The following is a 19,779-nucleotide window of genomic DNA, read 5'->3' as shown; positions in this document are numbered from 1 at the left end:
TGCGTCGTTTTTTGACGAAAATCGGACGCAAGAAAAATGCAACTTGTTGCGTTTTCTTGGTCCGACGCTAGCGTCAAAAAAGACGCACGTGTCGGAAAACGCAACAAGCAAAAACGCATGCGTCCCCCATGTTAACGTAGTGTGAACGTAGCCTAACAAGCACTTTTCACCTATTGTGTCCCCCCATTTCTTTGTAGATTGTAAGCTTGCGAGCAGGGACCTCACTCCTAATGTCACTGTTTAAATTGTCTTAACTTGTACTGAAATTATTGTCTGTACATGTCCCCGCTTAATTGTAAAGTGCTGCGGAATTTGTTGGCGCTATATAAATAAAAATTATTATTATTATTATGGAGCAGAGCCTTGTGTGTATGAGGTGTATGGAGCGGAGCCGTGTGTGTACGACGTGTATGGAGCGGAGCCATGTGTGTACGAGTTGTATGGAGCGAAGCCGTGTGTACGAGGTGTATGGAGCAGAGCTGTGTGTGTGTACGAGGTGTACGGAGCGGAGCTAAACGTGTACGAGGTGTATGGAGCGGAGGTGTATGGAGCGGAGCCGTGTGTGTATGAGGTGTATGGAGCGGAGCCGTGTGTGTATGAGGTGTATGGAGCGGAGCCGTGTGTGTATGAGGTGTATGGAGCGGAGCTGCGTATGTACAAGGTGTATGGAGCGGAGCCGTGTGAGTATGAGGTGTATGGAGCAGAGCTAAATGTGTACGCGGTGTATGAAGTGCAGCCGTGTGTACAGAGCGGAGCCGTGTGTGCAAAGTGTATGGAGCACAGCCGCGTATGTAGGAGTAGCTATGTGTGGCCATTATACGGTACGAAGTATCATGTGCGGCCAATATACAGTATGGACCATCATGTGTGGTCATTATACAGTATGGAGCATCATGTGCGGCCATTATACAGTATGGAGCATCATGTGCAGTCATTATACAGTATGGAGTATCATGTGTGGCCATTATACAGTATGGAGCATCATGTGTGGCCATTACACAGTATGGAGCATCATGTGCGGCCAATATACAGTATGGAGCATCATGTGTGGCCATTATACAGTATGGAGCATCATGTGTGGCAATTATACAGTATGGAGCATCATGTGTGGCCATTATACAGTATGGAGCATCATGTGCAGATATTATACAGTATGGAGCATCATGTGCGGCCAATATACAGTATTGAGCATCATGTGCAGTCATTATACAGTATAGAGCATCACGTGTTGCCATTATACAGTACTAGATTGTGGCCCGATTCTAACGCATCGGGTATTCTAGAATATGCATGTCCCCGTAGTATATGGACAATGATGATTCCAGAATTCTCAGCAGACTGTGCCCGTCGCTGATTGGTCGAGGCAACCTTTATGACATCATCGTCGCCATGGCAACCATTATGACATCTCCGTCGATACTGTGCCCGTCGCTGAATCAGAAACATGAGATGTCTACGTCCTTTATGACATCATCGTCGCTGTGCCTGGCGGCCTCGACCAATCAGCATCGTCGCTGTGCCCGTTGCTGATTGGTCGAGGCCTGGCGGCCTGGACCAATCAGAGACGCGGGATTTCTATGTCGATGCTGTGCCGGTCTCTGGTCGAGGCCTGGCGGCCTCGACCAATCAGAGACGCGGGATTTCCTGGACAGACAGAAAGACCTGCCCAGAGGCCACCCTGAAGCACAAACATGTTTCTCATCATAGAGACACACTGTTTGTGCCTCGTGGCGGCCTATGGGCAGGTCTGAGAGGTCTCGTCTTGGTTTCTCTGCTTTAGAGCAGGATGATAAGACTGCCTACAGTCCAGCCCCAGAGCACGGGCATCTCATTAACTGAAAACTTCTAACACTGATTACACAAGACAGATTTTTCACCCCAGGTATCATTTTAATCAGTATAACAGCATCAACCTGACAGTGTCTGTAGGTTACTGAGCACAACCCGGCTGACAGGCTCGCTTTAAGGCCAAATGTGGTTTCGGTAATAAAGGAGTTAAGGTAAGTCAAAAGGACTACACACACAATTGAAGATTCAAATAGTATTTATTGACAATCCAATTTTTATGAATATCTAACATTTCAGTCAATAACTCAGATATTCTTCTGATGCACTATATGGAAAATAAAACTGGAAATAATAATAGTTCATAACAAATCTAAAGAAAGTGTCAAAAAAGTAATAAAATAATATGCAATAATGAGGCTAACCAAACTAGAAAAAACTGCTAAGCTAGAAAAATTCAATGTTAATAAAATAACAGCTTCACATATGGAAGGCAACAGGCCACTAAGAACGTTCCACTGAAAGTATCTTAGGTGAGTGGTGATGAGCGAGTATACTCGGTACTCAAGATTTCCCGAGTACGCTCGGGTGTCCTCCGTGTATGTGTAAGTACTTTGAGATTTAGTTTTCAGCGCCTCAGCTGAATGATTTACATCTGTTAGCCAGCTTGATTACATGTGAGGATTCCTTAGCAACTAGGCAACCCCCATATGTACTTATGCTGGCTAACAGATGTAAATCATTCAGCTGCGGCACTGAAAACTAAATCTCCGAGTACTTACACATACTCGAAGGACACCCGAGCGTGCTTGGGAAATCTCGAGTACCGAGTATACTCGCTCATCACTGTAGGTAAGTAACTATAACAGTACAATACAATAGGTGAAAAGAAAGAAAGAAAAAAAAGAGAAAGAAAGAGAGAGTAAAATAAGAAAGTAATAAAGAAAGAAAGAAGGAAGAGACAGCAGTAATAATGAGGTGACGGAGATAGATCACTGTGCATCATTACTATTTAACTGTAAAGCAGAACGGACAAATAGCGTTTATATTCGGGAAAAAAATGGGTATACTGTACATATATGGACCAGCTTAGTACAAGCATAGCATCTGGTGTCCATAATGTAATAATTGGGAGGAGTATTCTGTATCTTCAATACCAATACAGTGAAAGTACAACACACTGTTGGAATAAAAACATAAATCTGAGAGAATGGAAATATATGCAGTATGGTATGTGTGTACAAGTAGGTATAATATATAAAACATATACAAAGGCATTACATTTACACTATAAGTCCAAACATACATAGGCACAATATACAGAGCATAGAGTACTCAAAATGCAAAAGTGATGTGTAAAAATGTAAACATACATAACTGGGGAAATCTTACCAAATAGCACTGACAACAATCTTGAAGATAGAAGAAATATAGCACTAGTGAAAAGCGGTTTAACAGAAAGTGCTGAAATTACGTCACTTGTGTGGTGGTTAAAAGCAAGGTATCAGAAATAGACATCAAATCCGGTCCGGCGGTGACGTCGGATTTCAGAGCAGAAGTCTCATACAGAGGAGAAGCCGGCATTGCATATACAGTCACCATAGATGCATTCTAATAGAGCAAATAAAAAAAAAATAATAATTTTAGTGTACAAAATATCTGAATACTATGGTATATAACCTTCGTGCTGCTGTAATCACATTGACCCAAATAAAGTAAGATTATCACTTTTACCATATTGTGAACAGCATAAAAAAGGAGATTTTTGTGTACTCACCGTAAAATCTTTTTCTCTTAGCCTCTAATTGGGGGACACAGGACCATGGGTGTTAGGCTGCTGTCCACTAGGAAGCGACACTATGCATAATCTGAAAAAGATTAACCATGGTTCCTCCTCTGCAGTATACACCCCCGGACGGCGTCAGCCTTCTCCAGTTTTGTGCAAAAGCAGTAGGAGGAACGTGACATGAATAACATAACCATGCCTATAAGAAGGCAACTATGTACGAGCTCAAGCAAACAATATGAGAACTCGACAGTAACAACGGTCCAGAAGGGCAACAGGGTGGGAGCTGTGTCCCCCAATTAGAGGCTAAGAGAAAGAGATTTTACGGTGAGTACACAAAAATCTCCTTTACTGTCGCCTCATTGGGGGACACAGAACCATGGGACGACCCAAAGCAGTCCCTGAGTGGGAAGCAATGGACAAATATTGTGCAGACAGGCCGCTACACTTGGGGCACCGCCGCCTGCAGAACATATCTACCCAGGCCCGCGTCCGCTGAGGACTGGGTATGAACCCTGTAGTGTTTAGTAAACGTGTGTAGGCTAGTCCAAATGGCTGCCTTACACACTTGTGCCAAAGCCTGGTGCCGAATGGCCCAGGAGGCCCCTACCGCCAATGTAGAGTGTGCCATAATACCGGCTGGAAGAGGAGAATTCTTAAGGCGGTAGGCGTCTTGAATGGTGGATTTGATCCACCTGGCAAGGGTAGCTTTGGAAGCTGGCAGACTCTTGCGGCCGCTTTCCGGAAGAAGGAAAAGAGAATCAGACCTCTGGAAGGACGCAGTTCTAGACACATATATACGCAAGGTCAAGCGTATGCAGAGCCTTCTCCACTCTATGAACCGGGACCGGACAAAAGGATGGCAGTAAAATTTCCTCATTGAGGTGGAAGTGGGACACAACCTTCGGAAGGAAGGATGGGACCGTACGGAGAACTACCTTGTCCTGCTGAAAAACCAGGAAGGGCCGTCTGCAGGAGAGTGCTGTCATTTCAGACACCCTGCGTAGCGAGGTGATTGCCACCAGGAAAACCACCTTCTCGGATAGAAGGCGGAGCGGGACCTCCTTAAGGGTTCGAAGGGTGGTTCCTGCAATGCTGTTAGGTCCAGGTTGAGGTCCCACGTTTCTAGTGGTCGTCTGTAGGGGGCAACCAATCGGGAAACCCCCTGAAGAAAAGTCCTTACTTGCGGCTTGGTAGCAATGCGCCTTTGAAAAAGCACTGAGAGGGCTGACACCTGGCTCTTAAGCGAGCCCAGGGACAGCCTCGCCTCCAGACCCGATTGGGGAAAACCAAGTACTTTGGGTAAGGAATAAGGGAGTGGAGTCTGGCCACGAGATTCGCACCAGGTAAAGAAAGATTTCCAGGTACGGTAATAGATCTTGGCAGAGGCAGGCTTCCGTGCCCTGATCATGGTTCCAATGACGTCCGGCGAGAGCCCTGCCTGGGTTAGAACCTAGGTCTCAAGGGCCACGCCATCAAATTGAGAGCCACTGAGTTCTGTTGGTAGAACGGGCCTTGTGATAGAAGATCGGGGCGATCGGGGAGATGCCAGGGGGCATCTACTGTAAGTTGTACGATGTCGGCATACCATGTACGTGTGGGCCAGTCCGGTGCGATTAGGATGGTTGGAACTCCCTCTTGCTTGATCTTCCTCACCACCCTGGGTGAAGAGGTGGAAAAATGTACAGAAGCTGGAACTGGGTCCAGTCCTGAATCAGAGCGTCTGCTCCAAGCGACCGCGGATCGTTTGCTCTGGCCATGAAGTTGGAGACCTTGGCATTGAAGTGGGATGCCATTAGGTCCACAACCGGGGTCCCCCAGCGATGGCACATCTGGCGAAAAATTTCGGGGTGGAGACCACTCTCCCGAGTCTATTCCTTGTCAGCTGAGGAAGTCTGCTTCCCAGTTGTCCACACCTGGAATGTGGACTGCCGAGAGAACCGACCCCGTGTCCTCTGCCCAGTGGAGGATATGTGACACTTCTCGCATCGCCTGGGTCCCCCCTTTGTGATTTACATATGCCACAGCCGTGGCATTGTCCGACTGTAATCTGATGTGAGAGGCTGCCAGTAAGTGATGAAAGGCCCTCAATGCCAGGAGGATGGCACGAATTTCCAGGATGTTGATGGGCATGGTCGCTTCCACTGGGGACCACTTGCCCTGTGGTGTAGGTGCACTGCACCCCAACCCGTCAGGCTCGCATCGGTGGTCAGAACCTTCCATTGACCTATGAGAAAGGATTTCCCCTTTGCTAGTGAGGTTGGCTTGAGCCACCAGTGGAGGGACCTCTTGGTTGACGACGTTAGCCGGAACTCCCTGTCGAGAGAGAAAGGGTTTTTGTCCCAGGACTTGAGGATGGCTAGTTGTAGAGGCCTGAGACGAAACTGGGCAAATGGAACGGCTTCTATTGCTGCCCCCATCCTGCCGAGGACTCTCATGGCAAACCGGAGAGATCGAGAGGGTTTGCGGAGGAGGGTGCGAACTCCTAGGCGAAGAGCCAGTGCCTTGTCCTTGGGAAGGAGCACTAGACCCCTGGAGGTGTTGAATAGCATTCCCAGGAAGGTCAGAGACTGACTCGGGGTTGGTGATGACTTTTGTAAGTTGACGAACCAGCCCATACGACTCAGTGTCGATTGCAATTGAGACGCTGAGCTCGCAGTCCTTGAAGGTGGGAGCCTTGATGAGTAGATCGTCCAAGTATGGAACGACTACTATGCCTCTGGAGTGCAGGACGTCCATGGTGGCTGCCATGACTTTGGTAAACACTCTGGGAGCTGTGGCGATTCCGAACGGGAGAGCCACGAACTGGTAGTGGTCCTGGTTGATTGCAAACCTGAGAAACCTCTGATGGGCAGGTGCAATCGGTATATGCAGGTATGCGTCTTGTATGTCTATGGAGGCGAGATATTCTCCCTTCTCCATGGACGCAATGATGGACCGAAGAGACTCCATGCGTAAGTGACGGACTCGTACATATTTGTTGAGTTGTTTTAGGTCCAATATGGGCCGCACACTGCCTCCTTTCTTGGGGACTACGAACAGATTGGAGTAGAACCCTTGGAAGCGCTGGGCCGTGGGGACCGGTACTAGGACTCCTGCTTGAAGAAGCGAGGAGACCGCTTGTCGGAAGGCACGAACCTTGGCCGGTAGTTTTGGGGGGACAGAAAGGAAGAATCGGTCCGGGGGGTTGGAGGTGAACTCTATCTTGTATCCGGAAGACACTAGATCCCTGACCCACCTGTCTTCTGTAATAGGCAGCCAGATTTGATGAAAGAACAAAATTCGTCCGCCTAAGGGTGTGGTGTCTTCCAGAGTCCGTAAGTCATGATGAGGAGAAAGTCTGAGATTTTCCTCCTCTGGGCTTAGACTGGGCTGCTTTTGACTGCCAGGTTTTGTCCAACCTTTGCGTCGACCGTGAGTTGTCCCTGCGTGGGGAACGGTTACGATTTTGTGCTGGATGCGAGACGGACCAGCCCGAAGAATTCCAAAAGGATCGGAATAGAGTTTGGTTGCGCTTCTTGTAAGTGCGTTTAGGTTTCAGTTGGGGAAGAGAGGTACTCCTACCCACGGTGGTCTTGGATATCATCGTGTCCAACTGTTGACCAAAAAGTCACCCACTGAGATAGGGGAGGTGCGCGAGGGACTTCTTTGAGGCTGCGTCCGCTTTCCATTCCGCAGCCAGAGGATATGCCGAAATGTGATGGCGTTTGATGCTATCCCCGCTACACTCCTTGCTGAATCCAGAGCTGCATGAAGCATGTAATCTGCTACGACTGCTATTTGAACCGCTTGGTCCGACAGCTCAGGAGCGGATGCTTGGAGGCCAGCTTGTACATTTTTGGCCCAGGCCAGAATTGCCTTGGCAGCCCAAACTGAAGCGAATGCAGGAGCCAGGGATGCCCCTGCAGCCTCAAAAATTGAACGAGCCATGCGTTCTACCTGCCAGTCTGCTGCATCCCTGAAGGTTGAGGTATCTGGCAGTGAAAAAGGAGGGTCTGTGCTACTAGTCTAGAGACTGGGGGGTCCACTTCGGGTGGGTCTGTCCATTTCTTGGTATCCTTCTGTGGGAAGGGGTACCTCACCTCCAGATATTTGCAATTAGCAAATTTTTTCTCAGGCTGTGAGAGCTGCTTTTTAAGGATCGCCTTAAACTCTGGGTGGTTATAGAAAACCTTAGGCGGCTTCAGAGGTCTTTCAAAGGAATTATTGTGTTCTGGGGCCTCTGGTGGCAGATCAGAAATGTCCAGCACCCGATGGATGGAAGAGATTAAGTCCTCAACTAGCGCTGTATTGCTAGGAGGGATTGGGATCAAGGACCCCTCTGTTTCCGTGCTATGGGATGACGCAGATGAACGTGACGTGTGGGTCCGCCTACGTCCTGACTTAGACGTGGATGTGCGAGGGTCGTCCTGTCCCTGAGTCAAGCTCTCCCTTTGCTGGGTAGCGGTCATAGCCGAGGCATGACTCTGCACAGCCTGAAGCAATGTGGAGGTTAGGTTATCTATAGACTGCGTCATAGATTGCGACATCTGAGTGACCCATTCTGGCATGGCATTAGGCACTGAAGCATTGGCAGGGGCCTCTTGGGGCTCTGACACAGTAGTCTGAGTGCAGTCCTGGCAGTGCGGGTACGTGCTGCCGCTGGGGAGAGCGGTCCCGCAGGCTGTGCAGATTGCATAATAGCAGTCCTGCCTGGTTCTCTTGGACCTTGAGCCCGGCCTAGTGCACAGAGTGCAAAAAGGCTGGCTAGCACCTTACAGGGGTAGCTATGCAGAGGAACCTATAGGGGAGCCTTATAGGTAATATGGATTCACAGTCGAGTAAAACAACCCAGCTGTGATCTTACCCCACCAGTTTGCTCCTAGGTCCAGCGCTGAAGAACCACAGTCCTGTGCCCCCCGTAGACTGGCTGGCCTGGTCCTGCTGACCGAGAGATGCAGGGTTAATCCTTTCTGCAGTAGAAATGGGAGCTGAGGAGAAGAGGCAGGGGGATAAGGAAAAAAGGCGGCAAAGCTGTGTAAAAGCGCGCCCTTTCTGTCTCGATCCACCCCCTCTGTGACACTGTAGAGCAGGGGTGTCAAACTGCATTCCTTGAGGGCCGCAAACCATGCGTGTTTTCAAGATTTCCTTAGCATTGCACAAGGTGCTGCAATCATTATGTGTGTAGGTGATTAAATTATCACCTGTGCAGTACAAGGAAATCCTGAAAACATGACCTGGTTGCAGCCCTCGAGGAATGCAGTTTGACACCCCTGCTGTAGAGTGTCATATTTGTCATCCAGGGGGCAAGCCAGGGGGCGGCAGCTTCAGCTAGGCCGAAGCTGCGGCCTAAATTAGTTGCCTGATGCCCAGAAAGGCTCCAGGCTGGCGTGGAAGTCCGGGAGGGGGTCGGATTTGAACCGGACCCCCCAGATTTAAAGGCAGGATAGCAGTGGGGCTATAAGTGGAAGGGGGGCCCTGTGAGGCCCTGAGGCAGTATAGAGCTGGTGCTGCCGCAGATACAGGGGCGCAGGGAGCCCTGTGTCTCTATTGTGCCATGCCTGCCTGCACTCCCCCCGGCCCCGACAGGAGCCCACAGCTGTGCTGGGGTCCCTGGATGCAGGCGCAGTGTGCTTGCCCATTGCTGGGAGCTGCAGAGTGCTGCCTGTACAGGCCCTACCTGAGGCGTCTCAACCTAATGCCCCCACAGGGGGATTAGGGAGGGTGCTGCTATGACCTTCAGGGGGCTTCATCCTCGCCTCGACCTCAACCCATAAACCAAAAGGAATTGGGGAAGAAGGGGGATTCTCGACTTCGAACCAGCACCCGAGGGACTGGGGAAGGAGCGACATAGGGAATAGCCATCTCGACTTCAACCGGGCGCCCCATAATAGTGGGCCGAGGAAGGAGCCATGCCGGGAGTCTCACAGGAGACCCACTTTTCTTCATCTGTAATCCGTCAGAAAAAAAAACAGAGTAAACAAAAAATCTTAGGTGTGCCTCCTAAGCGACACTAAGCAAAAACTGGAGAAGGCTGACGCCGTCCAGTGGTGTATACTGCAGAGGAGGAGCCACGGTTAATCTTTTTCAGATTATGCATAGTGTCCCCCCTAGTGGACAGCAGCATAACACCCATGAGGCGACAGAGTAAATACTAGACGATGTCTGAATTGCTGTTTATTCATTCTGCCTCCGAAAAATCAGAAAAACATATTGAAAAAATGTTATGTGCCAACAAATCCAGCAGATAAGACACTACTCAGATCTGTCATTTGTCAACTGAAAAATAGGAGGCATTACTAGTTGTTCAAAAGACACCGGAAAAGCAACAAGGATTCTAAGCAATGGGGATGTGGTATCAGGATTCAAACATAGCAGCGCCTGTGCACCAGACGGCAGAGCTTCCTTCTGAGCTATTCAGCTTGCTGGACAGTTTTGTGCTAACCCAAATACTTGTACCTATGTTGTTGCTGATGTTTCCATCCTGAGTTTCCTATTGTCTACCACCCCGAGTTACTGATTGGCTCATCCTTATTGCACACCCTATTTAAACTTGGCCTTGCTATCATTTCCTTGCATGATTATTGAGCTACCTGCCTCTAGTCAAGCTTCCTTCCACCAGCTATTCCTTCACACAACACTGCTGCTTCTGGTAAGCGACCTCTAGCTTCCTTGACTACGATTTCTGCTTATTCCCTCAAACGATGCTGCCGCTCCTGGTAAACGACCTCTGGCTTTCCTGACTACGATTCATGCTTATTCTTTCAAACAACATTTCTGCTCCTGGTAAACGACATCTGGCTTCCTTGACTGCGATTCCTTATTCCTGTAAACTACATTGCTGCTCCTGTGTACCGACTTGTTGGCTACACCAGACTATGCTACATGCCAATGCTGCTCCCAATAGTTGCAATATCACTACTCCAACCAGGTCAGTCCATAACAGAATAATCACGCACACAAAATGGAGTCCTTTGCGGCCCAACTGAGGCAACAAGTTGCTGAACTTCAGAATTTTGGTACCACCTACCAAAAAATTTTTCTAAGTTGCAGACACAGGTGTTGGGTCAGCAAAAGGAAACGGAGATGCAGAGGCAACATCTGGAATTGCGCAACTCTGTCCCGAAATAAAACGCATGCATGCCATTGCCTGCAAAGTTCAGCGGGGATCTTTATCAATGCCGTGGATTCCTAAATCAATGTCATATCTATTTCCAGATGCATCCTTCTCTGTTTACCAGTGACCGGAACAGGGTTCTGTTTATCATTAATCTCCTGACTGATGAGCCTCTTGCATGGGCCTCAACTTATGTGGAGAAGAACTCTGACCTCCTAAATGACTTAGTTTCTTTCATCACTAGTGATGAGCGAGTATACTCGGTGCTCGCTGAGTTTTCGTTGCCTCAGCTGCATGATTTACAGCTGATAGACAGCTTGAATACAAGTGGGGATTCCATAGAAACCAGGCAACCCCCACATGTACTCAGGCTGGCTAGTAACCGTAAATCATGCAGCTGCGTCAACAAAAACTAAATTTCCGAGCAGTTACAAATATTCGGAGACCACCCGAGCAACGAGTACACTCACTCATCACTATTCATCACTGCTATGGATCAAGTCTTTGATGACCCAAATTGCTGTGCTACAGCTGAAACCAAATTGCATAACCTATGTCAAGGGAGGTGCTCTGTAGCTGAATATACCTCCAATTTCCGCCGCTGGGTCACAGACACCATATGGAATTTGGTTGCCCAGAGGAATTAATTTCGCTGAGGATTATCAGAGCTAATCAAAAGATGAACTTGCAAGGGTTGAGACCCCTGATAATTTGGAGGACTTTATTCAGCAATGCATCCGAGTTGATCACAGACTCACTGAATGAAGAAAGGAAAGAATGTTTGGAAACAACCCTAACTACTCCCTTTACTCAATCAGAATTAAAAAATTGATGTAATCCGCAAACCTCTCTCTGCAGTAGAGAAGGAAAGGCAGCATACAGAGAATCTATGTCTCTATTGTGGGGGCACTGGACATTTTTCCTTCCACTGTCCAAATAAAAAGACCATAGCCTTCACAAATGCCAGGACTGAAAGCGATTTAGACCTCTTTGAACAGCCAGAACCATTTCTGAAAGCCATCTTGTTCGTAATGCAAGATGAGGGCAAAGCGTAATCACCATCATCTCATTTTGTCGTTCCCATACAGGTCATAATTGGGAGCCAAAAAATACAATGCTCTGCCATGTTAGATTCTGGAGAAGGAGGGAATTTCATAGACTTACAATTCACACTTGTCAATAACATTGTGTGAGGCAGCGACCAGTGTTATTTGCGAGGGTCGCTATGTGTCCCCCAAGGATGCGCTCAGAAGCGTAATGAGGCCACGGAAGGGCATTGCAGTCACTGGCGTGACTGTGATTGCAATGCAGAATAAAAGTGAGTGTCGTCTTGGGCAAGCTCTTTGTACAAGGCAGATTTAGGAAAACCGGCCATGGGCTTTTATTTTTGAAACGGACAACAGGAAGGTAGCAGGGCGGTCCTTTTTCTACCCCAGCCGGGTTTTCCATGTGGCCTATGGCCACAGGTTGATTGTTAAAACCTCTGCAGCAGAGGGTTGGGTGTTTCAGTGTGGAGTTTGCAGCGAGCAGAGCAATGGCTCTGCAAAAACTCATCCTGTGTGAGGGAACACAGAGCCAAGCAGAGTAAACTCCTGGCATCCCGCAGCAGGATACGGTGGTGCAGTTGCCCTCAGCAACCAGACGAACTTATGGACTGTCTTGTTTCCCGTATGCGATACGGAGGATACCGTGTGCTATACACTGTTTGAGTTTGGACATTAAACACATTTGCTGTGAACTTTCCCTGTGGTCACTGTCTGTCGCACTGCACCAACCCCGATGCACTACAATTGCAAGTAGGACTAAATCCATGCCCATTGATATGGAAACTGTGGATGGATCACCTTTATCTTCTGGACCTGTTACTCACGAGACAATTAAACTGGAAATCTGTATTGAGCTGAATGATCATGAAGTGGTAAGTTTTCATCTTATTTCATCTCCAAAATTTTCAGTTATTCTAGGAATTCCCTGGTTTTCAATTCATAACCCATCTATCAACTGGGCATCGAGGACAATTACCTTTCCCTCTGAGTACTGTAAGAACAATTACCATGCTAATGAATGTTTCCAAGCAAATTCAAATTTTGGAGATTTCTCATCAAAATTTTGATAAACTACCACCTCAGTACCACCAATTCATCGTCCTTATGACTGTCCCATTGAATTGCTTCCTGGAGTGTCCATTCCATTTGGGCGAGTTTACAATCTTTCTAAGCCAGAATTAAAAGTATTAAAGGAACACCTAGACAAAAATTTAGAGAAAGGCTTTATTCAGCCTTCTTCACCAGCGGGAGCACCCTTGTTTTTTGTCGAAAAGAAGGACTCAACCCTGCGGCCGTGTATTGATTATAGAGAAATCAATAAAATTACCATTAAGAATCGTTACCCAGTTGCCTTAATCCCTGAGTTTCTGGAGAGACTGCAATTTGCCAGACTTTTTACCAAACTCGACCTAAGAGGGTCTTTTAATCTCATACAAATCTGCTTGGGAGATAGGTGTAAAATCCCCTGCAGAACTAGATATGGACATTTTGAATATCTGGTTATTAGCGATGAGCGAATATACTCGTTGCTCGGGTTTTCCCAAGCACGCTCGGGTGATCTCCGAGTATTTATGACTGCTTGGAGATTTAGTTTTTGTTGATTCAGATGCTTGATTTACAGCTTTTAGCCAGCCTAAGTACATGTGGGGGTTGCCTGGTTGCTAGGCTATCCCCACATGTAATCAAGCTGTCTAATAGTAAGTCACAAATCATCTAGCTGCGGCAAGGAACACAATCTCCGAACACTAAAATATTCGGAGAGCACCCAAGCGTGCTTGGGAAAACCCGAGCAATAAGTATATTCGCTCATCACTACTGGTTATGCCTTTCAGCCATAGCAACGCCCCTGCCACCTTTCAGCACTTCATCAATGATGTTTTCTGAGATTTTTTGGATCAATTTGATATTGTTTATCTTCATGACATTCTTATATTTTCAGATACCCTGGAGTTGCATCGCAGACATGTCCAGTTAGTCCTGGAACGTCTACTAGAAAACCATCTCGATATCAAGCTAAAAAATGTGAATTTGAACAAACCAGAACACAATTTCTTGAACATGTCATCTTCCCAGAAGGTCTGAGCACGGATCCCAGTAAAAACATCCCAAACATCCAGGAATTTCTACAGCTGGGAACTGAAAAGACCTCAAGACCAAGCATGCTAAGAGTCCAGATCTCAGCTTTTAAGAGTATTTTTTCACTATCTGCTGGCGAACTATGGGTCACTAGGTTCTCCATAGTCTGATTGCTAAGACCTACAGTTAGGAAACCAGTGATCCATGTGATCTAAACTTTGTACTGAATGCTCCATGTAAATCTCCCTTTGACCCTCAGTACGTTATCATCAAGTTGCTTTCCATGAAGAGGAGTTTCTTGGTAGTGATCACTTCAGTGAAGAGTTGGTGAAATCCAAGCCTTATCAGTGAGAGATCCATATATTTGTATACTAGAAGAATGCATAATACTTAAACTTGACTCAACGTTTCTTCTTAAGGTGGGGCCCAGCGTACTCTTGAACCAGGAGATTAATCTACCCTCCTTTTGCCAGCATCCAAAAAAATTAGAAAGTAAAAACTTTTCAGTCACTGGATGAAAGGCAGACAGTTCAAAGTTACATGGAGGCTATGGAAGGTTGGGGGCTAGCTTCAAACCTCTGTTTAGTTCACAGGGAAGAACAAAGACAAGACGACCTCAAAAGTAACATTGGTAAGATGGCTCCCATCCACCATTTCCTTGGCATACAAACCAGAAGGAAGAACACCTTCAGAGGGTGTTAAGGCGCATTCAACATGAGCAATCTCCGCTTCTTGGGCCGAAACAGGCAAGAGCCTCAGAGGACCAGACTTGTAGAGTCGCAACCTGGTCTAGCCTAAATTCCTTCTGTAAACACTACAAGCTGGACATATCTGGTCAACAGTTAGCTTATGGAATGATAATGCTTCAGGCAGTGCTCTGTATCTAAAATCCATTTATTTCACATTTCAATTGGTGGGCTCATGAGGGATGTCCTGGAAAGTAGGAATTGGTCCTACCAGTAATTGTATTTCCTTGAGTCCATCATGACAGTACCCTTACATTCCCACCCCTGAATTCCTTGTGCTTATGTGAAATCAACATTTGTGAGAAAATTCAATAAAATTAAAGCAGTTGTCCACTATTTAGACAACTCCATGTCATACCCCACACTTGGCCCCGATAAAATAAAGAGTCTATATTCCTCTCCTTTGCCGTTCCAGCGGTGTTGGCACTTGCAGTTCCTGGGCTCCCGTGAGGTTGTTGTGACACATGAGCCTGTTGTCAAATCAGCGCCGGAGTCCCTGTCTTGGGACAAATTAAACATGAAGAGGAAGGCAGATCAACTGCAGCCCAGACTTCCTCTTAATGTTCAATTCGATAGAAGGCAGGTACCAAGACGCCAGCACTGATTGGGAATCGGGCTCACGTGTCATAACAACCGCACGGGAGCCATGGGAGTACGAGTGCCAACACCACTGCAACAGCGCCGGCATGGGAGGGGAATATGAGCTTTTTATTTTATAGGGAAAACATTTAGATGAAAAAGGGGTTTGCGCTGCATCCATCCTAGTGTAGTGATTGGTAAAACACTGAGGGTGAGGTGGAGGGGATTTTTAACCGCTCGTTGGTTTCCTGTCCCTAGAGGATGAAAAGGACTACTTCCTGGTGTGCCATCCTGACGGACCCCAGAAAATTGGTAGGACTAATTCCTATTTTCATACACGTGAATGCGATTCTGCAACATAGGCAAGGATTTCCACAAATTGCATTAGGATGAACGGTAGTCGCAAAAACTTCTTCAAAAAATCTGACGTGTGAATATAGTCTTTATTGTGAAATGAAATCGCAGCGAGTCATTCTGTAATGCATTTGTATGGAATAGGACCAATAGCAGACAGAAGGAGCTGCACACCTAAAGTTAATTTGAGATGCTTCAAATAGGATTTATTGTGAGCATTTCATTCCATTGGTTACACCAAGGTAAGTACAGTATTATGGTGCTCACACTGATACAGTTGGATCCTGATTGTCCCTATTTGTGGGAATCCCAAGCTGCAGCCTGGGGCCCTTTGACCTATATGGATTGAACATTGCCTATATGTCTGATGAAGGAAGGGTCTTCACCAGAAACTTTAACATAATACAGTAATTACAGCAGTGTTACCAATGGATATAAACTACTGACAACAATCCTAATTGAAGCATTGCCAAGTGCCATAAGGTGTTCAGTTCCTTCACTCTGTCTTAAGAGCTCAAGGGTTGTCTTCAGAGGAACTTGCACCCTTCTCAAGCTAAGTATTTCACTGGGTGTGCCACTTTCCTGTTTGACTACTTTATAGAATGGAACTAGTGTATATTAATTGCACTTAATGTCATTATTTACATGAGCCTACTACCTTATTTACCTACAAATTACACACAAGTTTCATTTGGAAGAAGATTGTAACATTTAATTACAAATAGATTATTCATGCAATAATATAAGAAAAATGAAATCTGAAGGTTATTGCCAGAGGTATCGAATGCACAGCTTGAGGCCTCATTCAGACGTCAGCATTGCACGTATATGTTCTATCCATGTTTTCACGCCAAGAACACGTCCTCAGTCCATGGTACTAATCATATGGAGTTTTTTTGCAGAATGTGTGTGCGTGCAAAAATCACAGAGACATGTCAGGTTTTTTTTAAAAATCCCTTTAAGCTAGGGGCAAAACAAGCATCGGGTGCAGTTGTTTCATTGACTGGCGAGTCTCCTCCATGCCACTTATGGGATCTATACTCTTGCCATTTCACGATACCTTACTCTGACATACTTTGTAAATTATTTATACTACTTTACGCTAACTGGTATCAGTCTGTAATATTGGGATTACATATTGTATATTTTGCTATACCACTATATTTACAAATAGTAATTACCACTCAATATAAAGCCAATATTTCTTAAAACATTACATTTGTATCATATTGTTTACATAAAGCTACCAGCATCTGCGTTCGTTATCTTGTCATACATTTTTAAACTATTTTTTCAATAAGAGGTCATTTTCATACTGATAATATTCCTGCCCTGCACTTATTATTCATAAGATTTATTCTATCTATGTGTGTTAATTGGCATATATACCCTGTGCTCATGATATTTGTGTAGGTATATTTAACGTTTTCTTACACTATAGCGTGGCACAAGTATGACATCAGGGTGCAATCCATGTGATGTACATGTTAAGCATTGCAGAAGATAGGAGAAGCATTGTAATCCATTTATTAAATCATACATGAAAATTACTGACGAAACACTGATGACACGCATATCATTTTTTGTGTATGTGAAAAACACCGATCTCTGAATGAGGCATGATATTCAGCATGAAAAAGTAGATCGAATACATTAGACTTGATAGGTTTTTAAAAAGCTCATGTGAATATAAGTATCAACCACATAAGATAAATGTTACAAGGAGTCAATGATTAGGACAAAACAAATGTTATGGTTTACAAAGTACAAATGATTTAGAGCCAACAGTTCAGATTGTATACTACAGTAAAGTCTTTGCTAAAATCGTTTATGCATTTCTTCTTTTTACTTTACATTTTTCTTGCCTTCTTGTTCTTGGGAGTTCTTCCATTTTGATTCTGTGCAAATCGAGCAACAGTAGACACTCCATCCACAAATTTGGTTTTGAAGAGGACATTAGCGTTGTTAAACATTCCATCTTTCAGCGACACAACTATGAACTTTAAGAGAAAGGTTAAAAATGGGTTAGTTTTCCTGTTCTCAAAGTGATGACATAACTAGAATAAGTCTTCTATTCAGTGGTGTAACTAGAGTCTGATGATCTAAGGCGCAAGATATATTACGGTACATATCGCCTATTCTGCGGTATGTCCCTTATCTAGTATATATATTCCCCATCTTGGTATATGTCCTCCGTTCTTTAATGTATAGAAGGAAATAAACCATTATACTCACCAGGGGATTACACAGAATTCATGAGGCTCCATTGAACAAGTATAATGCACTCCCCATAGTCCTCCATATAGTATAATGCATCCCATAGTCCTCTATATAATATACTCCAGTTTATAGTCATCCATTTAGTATAATACTCCCCCCATAGTTATCCATAAAAGTATAATGCACCCCCCAGTCTTCCTATAAGGTATAATACACCCCATAGTCATCCATAGTAGCATGGCCACCAATTTTTTTTATTTCTAAAAAGAAATACTCCCCTTTCCTTCGCTTTCACGCCATTCGGATCCTTTTGTGAAGCCGGTAGTTGACTATGGCATGTGAAGGGAGTGTGTGACGTCACTGCCATGCGTCTGCAAACCTGATGTGTCTGTGCGCCGTAATACACTTCAACTGGATGTGCGTCTGAGGACGCACATCCACTTCAAGTTTTTGCTGGACCCCTGATCCGCCGGGCCCGATTGCAGCAGCGACCGCAGTCATTGTGCCGCTGCTTCTATTTATTATTAATCATGTTCTTACTTCTGCACCCCACGATCCTGAAAATGAAGGATAACCCTAGAGTTTTTCCCAGCATGGAAGCACTCAATACATCTGCGCAGTTCACATACATTCCTCCATGCTTGATATTCGGTGCTACTGAGTAGTGGGGAAAAAAATCTCTGCACTGTGCGTCCCCTTCATTCTCACAATCACTTTATGAAATGAAATAATAGACAAGGTCATTAATGGGGGGGAAAAAAAAATCAAAAACTCAAAATTGTTTATTCTCGGTACCAGTTTTCCTCTTCAGCAGACAGGTTTCACTGCATATGGAAGGGAATGTTATATCTTAATTCACTGTGTTAATGGGAGAACCAGGGTTTAACTCCCACAATAAATAATCAAGTTCTTCCTAATTTTGGGCCTTCATATCTTATTACAATTGAAACAGACACTGAAGAGCATTCAGTCTCATGATAGGCAGACAGGATGGTACAAGTACATAGGGGAAGTTTTATTCTCTGGGGGGAATCATAAACCAAGAAGAAACTTGGGATTGGACAAAATATCACATAGCTGCAATGCTCATACGGCCAAATTAGACTTCATGCTTTGCAATGATGAGTGGAAAACACTCAAACATGCATATGGAATGAGGACAAAAGTCAAACTAGACACATGTGGCAAAGCTTGTTAAAGGGTCAATAATATTGACTTTAGGATAGCTGTTTCCAATAGGTGGCACTAGAGTTCAAGTCATCCTACTCTGTCAATTTCCATATTTAACTCAATTTTTTGACACACTTTAAATAGTGAGATGCAAAAAACACGCCATGATTTGCCATATTTAATCTGCCTGAGTTTTATAAGTTGTCAAGAATGTTGTTTTACCTAGCACCAGAGACCATAAAACAATTGTAGAAAAATATAGATGTAAGTGCTGCAGTTCCACATACCTGTGAGTGTCGAAAGTGAGTACGCAGCATCTGACCAATGTTTTGGGTGTGAGAAAGGTCCAAGGCAGCATCAACTTCATCCAAGATATAAATAGGAGCAGGTTTAAAAAGCAACATGGCAAGAATAAGAGACAATGCCACAAGAGAGCTGAAAAACAATATATATACACAGACATGATGAGCAAATATTACTATATCATTACTAAATATAAGTTACAATAATTTCTGGCTCAAACAAGACAGCCAGAATAGGACTACGGAAATAAATAGTACCGTATTTTTCGGACTATAAGACGTACTTTTTTCCTCCAAAAATTTGTAGACTGGATGTATCTGCTGTGGAAGGGGAAGTGGGGGAGCGGAACAACAGGTGACAGGAGCTGGCTGCAGCAAGTAACTACTATGTCTGCTGCTAAACAGAAATTAATATTCACTGCTCTCCACGTCCATGGGAGTAGAGATCAGTGAATATTAATTTCTCTTTAATAGTGGACAAGCTGATAACAACAGGCTCCAGAAGCTGCTGGGCTGTGAAGTGTATCCGCTACTTAAGGGAATTAATATTCACTACTCTCCACTCCCATGGGCATGGAGAGCATAGAATATTCATTGATCTTTAATAGTGGGCACAGTA

The 19,779-nt window shown here is 45.2% G+C and overlaps 2 protein-coding genes across 3 annotated transcripts in view; one reads left to right on the top strand and one right to left on the bottom strand.

Annotated features, from left to right (window-relative positions):
• The window catches only part of ECPAS (Ecm29 proteasome adaptor and scaffold), a 290,433-nt gene that overhangs the window by 269,596 nt on the left and 1,058 nt on the right, over window positions 1–19,779 (top strand). The window lies entirely within an intron of this gene.
• The window catches only part of SMC2 (structural maintenance of chromosomes 2), a 157,243-nt gene continuing 153,617 nt past the window's right edge, over window positions 16,154–19,779 (bottom strand). For both annotated transcript variants that reach the window (XM_069766939.1, XM_069766949.1), the window contains 2 exons: window positions 19,146–19,293; window positions 16,154–17,468 (listed from right to left, as the gene is read on the bottom strand). In XM_069766939.1, the coding sequence (XP_069623040.1) occupies window positions 17,319–17,468; window positions 19,146–19,293 (298 nt within the window). In that variant the 3' untranslated portion in view covers window positions 16,154–17,318. The remainder of the gene's footprint in view (window positions 17,469–19,145; window positions 19,294–19,779) is intronic.

The sequence above is a fragment of the Ranitomeya imitator genome, chromosome 1 (genome assembly GCF_032444005.1).
Source record: "Ranitomeya imitator isolate aRanImi1 chromosome 1, aRanImi1.pri, whole genome shotgun sequence".
NCBI classification, from domain to species: domain Eukaryota; kingdom Metazoa; phylum Chordata; class Amphibia; order Anura; family Dendrobatidae; genus Ranitomeya; species Ranitomeya imitator.
Note: the sequence above shows the minus strand (reverse complement) of the source record. Positions and strands in the feature narration are given on the sequence as shown.